This window comes from Pelophylax lessonae (assembly GCF_965119305.1).
Source record: "Pelophylax lessonae genome assembly, chromosome: 1".
In the NCBI taxonomy this organism is placed as follows: domain Eukaryota; kingdom Metazoa; phylum Chordata; class Amphibia; order Anura; family Ranidae; genus Pelophylax; species Pelophylax lessonae.
In genome coordinates, this window is record NC_138768.1 from 687948308 (window position 1) to 687958184 (window position 9877).

The 9877-nt window shown below is 39.6% G+C and overlaps 1 protein-coding gene across 1 annotated transcript in view; it reads right to left on the reverse strand.

Annotated features, from left to right (window-relative positions):
- Nucleotides 1–4749: 4749 nt before the first annotated feature.
- MARCHF1 (membrane associated ring-CH-type finger 1) overlaps nucleotides 4750–9877 on the reverse strand; it is a 524379-nt gene continuing 519251 nt past the window's right edge. Inside the window, exon 7 of the mRNA XM_082260062.1 lies at nucleotides 4750–5283. Coding sequence (XP_082116188.1) covers nucleotides 4982–5283 — 302 coding nt within the window. The 3' untranslated portion in view covers nucleotides 4750–4981. The remainder of the gene's footprint in view (nucleotides 5284–9877) is intronic.

Here is a 9877-nt window from a genome sequence, read left to right on the forward strand (position 1 = left end):
TGTCAGGGCTTTGCATCTTCATCTCTGGTAGGTTTATTGCTTGATGGAGGAATATTTTAGCAGCAACTGCAGGAAGAAAGGTTCAGAAATCACAGAGACACAGAATGCCGGAGGGAGAAGCAGGAAGATTCCTGCACTGCACTACATGTCCACAAGTACAGCTTCCTTTCCAGCATGTAGAACAGTGAGCACAGAAGTGACATCATCCAAATCTCACTCCAATTTCATAGGACTAGCATTTAGAAGCACAGCCTTAGAAGATTTAACAGTGCAGATATACAGGCCTATGAGGCTGTAGACAAAAATTTCAGCCAATTGCTCACTCGACAGAGGAAGACTGGCGTGCTGCTCTCCTCAGGCAGGGAACTCCAAAACGGGTGCATGAAAGAAAGGAAAAGGAGGCGCAAACACCTAGTGCATTACCCGTGGTACTGTTTAAAATGATTTAATAAAATTCTGAATGCATACTCACAAACATGAAGAATAGAAATCGTGTTACAAATCCCGTCACACGTATGTTAGAACATGTCCTGGAAATTGCGACCGCTAACGCGTTTCGGGAGTCAAGCTCCCTTCCTCAGAGCTCTTTCCAGGACATGTTCTAACATACGTGTGACGGGATTTGTAACACGATTTCTATTCTTCATGTTTGTGAGTATGCATTCAGCATTTTATTAAATCATTTTAAGATATGAGGCTGTAGATCTAGGGGTGCCTTGGCACCGAAAGGGCATTGCTCTTTCTCCAGAGGAACTGAAGGTACATTTTTCAGGTTACTGCTTAGACACCATTAACATGTTTACATGTCCCCTATAATTCATCAGATCCTAGTTCAAGTTCAGGTTCACTTTAAACAACCATATCTTATGCACGTAGCTGACATTGGACAACCATTGTGTCAAATCTTATCTCTTATAAAAATCAGACACACACTTTAAAAGGTAGCAGGAATTATCAATAAATATCAAGAACCTAATATTTACTGATCTTTAACCGCAATGTACAACAAGTTTCCTGACTTGCCATAAAATGCATACCATGTAGTCAACACTAATGTCAAAGTAGATTTGACTCCCATCGTTTTTTAAAATTAGGACAACTAATTATATGGTCATATTTGTTTAGTACAAACATGACTTTTCAGCGGAAGCCAAGACACATGGGAGACCTAAATATAATACATATGCATGTAGCAGATGGCTACCCTTCTTCAGTATCAGGACAAACAATTTCCAGAACATATTTAACCCCTAATTCTCAGTTTTTTGCAATGTTATGTCAATCTTATTATGTAAACAAGTGAAAACACTTCACCGATATTCACGTTGTGTGTATCCACAAGAGAAGAACAGTGGGTAACAGTCCTGCCTCGCAAAACAGGACTCCTGGGTTTAATTCAACAGGAAGCCAATTTCTCTAGAATTTTATATATGGTTTCCCTTGGGTGATCTGGAATCATAGGTAACAGGCTCTAGTATATGTGTGTGTTTGTGGTATGGACATAAGGGACTGATGTTTTAAATTGAAAAACTGATGTTAAATATTGCACTGAAATTGAAAATGGTACATAGTACACGCATGTATAATCTGTTCATAATACATTACTGCTGAGATCTTTCTTTCATTTGCTTTTGCCAGAAATCAAACAACTACATTTGTTTTTTCAATGCCCCTGTACAAAGGCAACTCCACTTTCTTTATTAGCACAAGCAAGCCTAGTTAAATTCTTCAGTCACGTATCCACTCATATATTGAAGTGGAAAAATAACTATTTGTGATTTCAGTTTTTGAAAGATGAAAATCTAGTGACATTTTAACTTGTGTTAGTGTTGCACTGTGAGTTTGCATATACTGTATGAATGTTCTATGACTGGCTTGCAATGATAAGATAAGCTGGTGGGGAAGCATTGGGGCTGTACAAATTCACTTCCCAGGAATAATGATCACTTTCAGGGTTGATGTTTTAATTAATACCTTAGAAACATGTTATACGTTATTTTACATTCTGTATAACAATACTGAGAAAGCTTTTGTGAGACTGAAATACTAAAATGGTCATTACTAACCTACCTCTTTGTGCTCTGAATTTGATCTAGTCCCATTAGTAAACAAAAAGAATCATCCAAGGGTGATTATTTTTTCCCTCCACCAGGAGACAGTTGGAGCTGTGGTAAGCACTGTGGTCCAGGAGAGGAGTGTCCTGGGAGAAGGAATGAGCAGGATCACAGTGAAGGAGGGCAGAGTGCGGGCCACTCTCTTCATACTGCCCAGTGAGTGTGCCCAGAACAGGGGATCGGGGTCCCTGGGTGTTACATGGAGCATCCCTGGTATGAAAGGGAATCAGGGTCATCAGGTGTGCCATTGGGAATCGGAGTCATTAGGTGTGACATGGGGGATAGGGGTCACCGGGTGTAACAGGGGTTCGGGGTCACCAGGTGAGCCATGAGGAATTGGGGTCCCTGGGTGTGCCATGGGGGAATGGGGTCCCCAGATGTGACATGGAGGAACATCAGGGTCCCCAGGTGTGACATGGAGGAACATCAGGGTCTAACATAGAGGAACATTGGGGTCAGTGGATATGACAGCATGACATGGAGGAATATTGGGGTACCAGGGTGTGACATGGAAAAACATCAGGGTCCCTGGGTGTGACATGGAGGAATATGGGGGTCACTAGGTATAAGAGCATAACATGGAGGAAGCATCAGATCAGGGTCACTGGGTATGACATAGGGGAGTTTTTAACCATTTCCCTTTTTTTTTCTTTTTTTGGGGGGGGCGCAAGTAGCTGGTCTTGCCTAGGGCGTAAAATAGTCTAGCACCGGCCCTGCCCCTGTGTATTTTGACAGTGAAAGTGTGCTTCCCTATATTTCTGTACTTTCATTAAACATTTTATGTAAAATCCACTATGCAATCATGGTTTTTGTTTTGTTAACCTGGGCATGCAGATAAACTTTTGCCCAGGTGGTCTGTTGACCTGAGTATACATACAGGGGCAGTGCATTTCTCCTATTGCCTTGGGGCTCATTCACACCATGCACAGTGATCTGTGTTTTTACACACCTGAACAGTGCGATTTGGCAGCCCATTCATTTGAATGGGCTGAAAATTGCATTGAACCACACAAAATTTGTGCATGTACTACTTTTGAAAAACATGCCACACCAAATCACATGGTACTTCTGTACTATGTGATCTGGTGCTCACAAATGCACTGCATTTGCAATCTAAGTTTGGGGTGCTGTTCACAATGTACTGGCACTCACAGTAGATTGCAAAGGCAGCATTTTGGTGAGAACCGGCCTTGAAAGGACCCTTACAGGGCTCCAGCCATGTGCATTCAACCTCAATAAAGACTGAAAATTCAGAGTGTCTCTGTTTTATGCCTTTAAGGGCTCGTTTACACCAGAACTTGGTGCAGGAAACCCACATTTTATACACGTTTCCTGGCATTCAAACCGCACTATATTATTTTTTGTTTGTTTCAAAAAACCAACTGATAACCATTGATTTTGTCCAAAGTTGGGCTTCTTGTGACCTTCACCTGAATATGCTCACTATCAGCTGTCTCTGACACTCCAAATCACTGCCCCAAAACAAATTTTTCACATAGTGAAGTCAACATAGAGCACATAATCTGCATATTTATTCTAGTTCAGTGTCTCAGAATATATTGAAGCCCAGTAACTTGGGACCATCATTTTCATAAAGAAAGTTCATCAATGACAGTCATCATGTTTTTTTTTTTTTCCAAGCCCAGGTTTTAACTATAACCAAAAAGGCAAAACTTTTTTTTAAGTGTGTAGAGTGGAGAGAGATTATAAAATAGCTGTCTGTGCCCCCGTTAGGGAGATTCATCCTCTTTGTCATGTTTACTGTTATTATCAAAATAAAGTCCCAATTTGGAGTGATTTCCTCTCACTTCCTTTTGGCTATGGGACAGGAAATGAAAGGAAATCTCCCCAGTGGGACACAGATGACAAAATTAAACTGGCAGGGGTTATGACTGTTATTTTGCCTTTAGGTCTACCTTAACTATATTAAACAGAGAAAAATACATACAAATAGATTCAGTGCTTGGACAACCTGCTTTGGTTTTATTTCAAATACAATAAAATATACAACGCAATACTGTGTGCAAAAAGGTGTACATTCCCTGCTTTACTAAATTTTATGATTAAAATAACACTCCTAGACCTTACATATTATCCCTTTTAATTGTGATTTTTTTCTTAAAATGCTTTTTATAAGTGCTAACATGTATTTTTTACCATTCAGTTTTCCATTTTTTTCCCCACACAACAGAGATTATCTTCAGCAACTTTCATAACCGAGTTGCACATGCTTGGCTCCTAATGCTGGCTTGACAAACCCCGTTTACCCTTTCCCTCATATGTCTTTTCATTTTATTTTTTAAATTCTGCTCTCTCCAATCTTGACTCATTATTATTTGAAAATCTAAATTGTTCTTTTTGTTGTCACTGAATCTCAGTGGTAAAAATTCTGAATTTATTAACTTTCACTTTTAATAGGACTTAATATTTTATGCATTAAACAATAAACAGCCAGCGGTCCTTCACAGAGTGTGCCCTCTTAATTTCCATTTGGGCCTTCTTGACATCATTTTGTTAAATAGAAAATATTCAACTCATTCACACAGTAACAAATAACAAGACTGAAAAAGGAGGGTTCCCCCACAACTAGTAAAATCAGCTCACTTTTCTTCTTGTGGTAATACAAAAATGCAGGTTTTTTTTATTATCCTTCTTTACTATGGTTTCCTCTATGTTCTCCATTAGTGCTTTTCCTATAAAATCAATGACAATTTTAGCAAGGCGATGCTCTTATGTTCAGTTCTGTATCACGGCTGTATTCCTTGAGGGAACAGATTGCTACTTTTCCATAACTCGGCTGCTGTGCCTCAGAAACACTTACAGCAAATCTGTTGGAGAAGTACAGTTAAAGAAAAGTGCTACGTTCATCAAACAGGCATTACTCCAGGTACACTTACATCGGAACATGACTGTAGATTCGTAGATGTCTGTGAAACTGGGACGCACACAGAGTCCTTAGGTTCATTGTTCTGATTACTAGTGTAGCTCTTTGTTTCAGCTTTCCTGGCAGTGTCAGGGCAGTTCTGGACAAATATTACACGATTGTAAGCTTTTAGTCTTCTCCACAGCTGGATATAGACTTTACACTGCACATACATAAATACCAAACCGCCTGTAAATCCAATAGCCACAACCACCAGTTTTGTCCAAAATGGCCATTCCAGGACACCTATAAAGACATGAAAAACAGATAAGAAAAATACAATCAATACATCCATAATTAAAGAGAACTATCCTTTTCCAAAATTTGGGTCAAGTTTCACTAGATACTGTAGCCACTACTTAAAGAGAAGTATGGCTAAAGTTTTTTTTTTTTCCCCCATACTTCTCTTGTGGGTTATAGGAGTGCACTTACTTTTGTTCTTCTGTGTCCCAGAGACAGCTGAGAGTGGGATATTGCCTGACATGGCAAAGCCACTCCAGGGTCTAGATGGAATCTGACTATATTTTGGAGATCCACCCAGCTGCCTGATTGACAGCTAGCTCCACCTCTCAGCACACAGCGTAGAGCTGAAGCCAGCTGCGCTTGCCCCCTCTCCAGCCCAGTGCTCCAGTGAGCACTGGAGTAGCAGAGTGGAGAGAAATGACTGTCCGTTACTATTCTGCACTTTGAGAAGACCAACTTAGGGATCAACTGTTATGTGATCATTCATTTCTCTGGCTTATAGCTGATGTGGGACAACTGAAGCATCACACCGATGCAGCATAGAGGTGAATATGTAGGTTTATATTTGAATAACCCCATACTTATCTTTTAGTGCGGGTTGTACCTAGTGATGTTCATAATTATTTTATAGGACTGCCTTGTAAGAGAATATTCTGTATGCTGAAGAGGGCATTCTTATATAACCCAGAGATCCGCAGTGCCTCTTCCTATGAGTTCCAGCTTGCATTTTGGAAATCATAAACAAATATACTTCAGAAACGTACAGGAAATAATCTACGTGAATAATTTACTTAATATACAATAGAAAGTTAAAATTAAACTAGATAAGTCAAGGTGCAGCATAGGAAGGAAAATTCAGAGCCAGTGGTTCCCTTAAATGAAAATCACATATAAAGCTTATAGTAGATGCAGAGATCAAGACAGATAAAATTGTACGCAAGTATTTACAGTGACCAATAGGATGACAGGAGAGGGGGGTACCTCATTTTGACAGCTACCCTCTCCCACTTCTGCCTGGATTGCTGAGGCTATCTGAGCAGAAGTTTAACCCCCTTCGCTCGCAGCCTTCTTGGACACATCACAGGTCTCAGAAGACCATGAACCATTTGCAAAGCGCAGCACAGCTAGGGCATGCTCAGTGACAAGCCAGCAGTAAAGCCACAAGGCTTCACTGCTGGTTTCCCTTAGTTAAGATGTCAGTGCCTGGACCTGAAGCCCATTGAAGAATTGGCTCGGGTGAGGGTAGCGCTGGATCGCTACACAGGTAAGTGTCCTTATATTAGAAGTCAGCCGCTACAGTATATGATTTATTTTTACGGGGGGAGAAGCTAATCTTTAAAGGGGTATTTAAAAAATCTGTGATCTTGACTTCTACCAAATATTTTCTAGTGGTGATTTACTGTATTTAAAACACATGCACCCACGGTTTATGTTTGGGTGAATATCAGATTCACTGCTGATTTAGTGTTTTAATATATTTAAATATTGTTTTAATATATATAAATGTACTTACAAATAAATATGTCCAGTCTGAATTGCCTATGTTTATGACATTTTTATTTCAAACTGACAGTGGTGTCTGCCATGCCAAATATCATGTTTTCCATTTTTGAAAGCAAACCTTTTATTTCACTATTAGCAGTCAAATGTATTGTAACAAAAATAAACTGTAAAATATCAACTAGAAAAATATTTTACGTGAAATATCGCTTATTTCAAATATGTCAAATTTTTCATATGAGAATTGTGCAAACGGTAGAAATAGTGGTGAGTTAAATGTACCTGGGTTCAGCTTGAGCAAATCCAAAACTATTGAAATCAATGGGAATTGACTCAATAAAATTAGCCATTTACTTTGCTGTTAGGCTAGAGATTGTACAAAAAATAGCTTAGGGGGCTGGGCACTGACCTGGGGAACAGATGCTAATTCAAAAGAGATATTTAAAAAATGTACTTCAGCCAGGAACAGTGATTTTTCAATGCCTAGAGTGAAACATTAAACATCCCCAATTCCTTCAAAGAGTAACTCCACTTTTGTTGAGAACAAAATAATTTCCCTCTGAGTGATCTACAGTATGTACATTGCGAGGACTTTAACAAACATTGTTGCAGATTCCTACCTTTTGTTATCCTTAAGAAATCCCTGTGTTTTTGTCTGTTTCCATGTGGAAAGTGTATCTAATGGGAGTGGTTTCATCATTTTAAATCAGCTGCCGCACTTGCAGAGTTCCAATGAGGAAAATTGTAGGCTCTGCATTCCTTCAGATGTGATTTCCTATTGGGAGTATCTCACTAAAAATAATTTTTTTGTTGCAGGGGATGCCGGAAATCTGATTTCTATCTTAGTGCAGACGTCTGGGGAAGTCAGTGAGCCAATCACACAAGCAGGAAATTAGGGTTTCTGGGGGTGTATTCCGTGTACAGAACACCTCCAGGCAGCCATATTGCATTGCATTTTACAGAAGTCTACAGAGCTGCTTATTAAGGAAACATACATTTTAATAACATTCAATTGCAATATAACTTAAGTTGTAATTGTATATACTATATGATTTTTTTTTACCTTTGAGTTACTATTTGAATAAACCTCAGCAGTGAACTGTCATTTACTGGAAATGTAAAATGTGTTTATATAATTGTCACATTTTCTGTAACACATCCTATAGCTATATATCCTATATATATATAGAAGTTATAAAAAAAAAAAAAAAAAAGGCATGGGAGTCATTCTCAAAATCAAAATCAAAATCCATACCAGACTCTTTGGATCTAGTATGGGTTTTAATAGGGACCCCTTGAGGTTCTCTAAAACACATATCAAACCCTTAATCCTAGCACGATGCAGGCTAGCTGACCAGGAAAAGGGGGGTGAGCAGGTGCCCCCTGAACCATACTCACCAGACCACATGCCCCCAACATGGGGGGATATCCCTAGCAAATCACTTCATCCCCATGTTGATGATCGAGGACAAGGACCTCTTCCCCACAACCCTGGCCTTGTAGTTGTGAGGGGCTGTGGGTGGGGACGATTTGAAATTCAGAAGTCCCCCTTAACAATAAGGGAAAACCCAAATGTTGGCCTACCCCTATGTGAATATGTAAGGGGAACATAGTAACCCCTACCTATTCACAAAAAACAAAAAAAAAGATGTGGCTTGTGTAGCAATCCTATATGTTTAACCATTTATAACAAAAGTGGAGGTTCCTTTTAAATAACCTTAGGCTCATTTGGTGAATGACAAATAGTTACTTACTTTAAATTTTGCATTTTCAGGCACGTAACACAGGTGTATATCTTAGTTGTATTTATCTTTGTGTATGAGCAAAATAGTCCAAAATATAAATATATGAAAGTATTTATTAACCCCTTGCTGACCGCCCGCCGCAGATATATTGCGGCAGGCTGGCTTTGCTGCGCGAACCACCGTACAGGGGTTTGCAGGAGCGTTCATGGGGGCGTGCTCGCCTGCTCACCCCCATTAGGCAGCGGGGAAGCCGATCCACGGGGCCAGTGGCTGTGATTGCCGCCGGGCACCCGCGATCGCTCCCCGTGGAGAAAGACGGTCTGCTGTTGTAAACACAGCGAGCTGTTGTTCTCTCTGGAATGAACATAGAGTGCCTGTGATCATCCTATATAGGATCACAGGTCTCTGTGTTTATTTCACAAATCCCTCCCCCATACAGTTAGAAAACACTCCCCTAGGCACACATTAACCCTTTGATCACCCCTGGGTTAACCCCTACAATGCCAGTGTCAATATTATAGTAACAGTGCATATTTTTAGCACTGATTACTGTAGTAATGTCACTGGTCCCCCCAAAAGGGTCAAAAATGTCAGTTAGAGGTCGGATCTGTCTGCCGCATTGTCGCAGTTCTGCTAAAAATCGCAGATCGTCGCCATTACTAGTAAAAAATAATAATAAATAAAAATGACATAACATTTTTCCCCTAGTTTGTAGATGTGATAACTTTTGTGCAAACCAATCAAAATACGCTTATTGGGATTTTCTTTTCCAAAAATATGTAGCAGAATACAAATTGGCCTAAAAGGATGAAACCTTTTGATTTTTAATGTTTTTTTTTTTTTTTTTTTGGGGAATAGCAGAATGTGAAAAATATTGTTTTTTTTTCTTTCAGAATTGTCCCACTTTTTTTTTCACAGCGCAAAAAAAAAAAAAAATTGCAGAGGTGATCAAATACCCCCAAAAGAAAGCTCTGTTTGTGGGGAAAAAAAGGACATCAATTTTATTTGGGTACAGTGTCGCACGACCGTGTAATTTTCTGCTAAAATAACGCAGGGCTGAATCGCAAAAACTGGCCTGGTCATAAAGGGGGCAAATCCTTCTGGCGTAGAACTGGTTAAAGTGAATAACTCAACACCAAGTTCACTATATGGACCCCTTATGTATTTATACATGTTGATCATATCCCCCGTTAATCTTCTCTTCTCAAGAGAGAATAAATTCAGTTCCTCTAATCTTTTCTCATAGCTGAGCTCCTTCATGCCTCTTATCAGTTTGGTTGCCCTTCTCTGCACTTTCTCCAGTTCCCCGATATCCTTTTTAAGAACCGGTGCCCAAAACTGAACTGCGTATT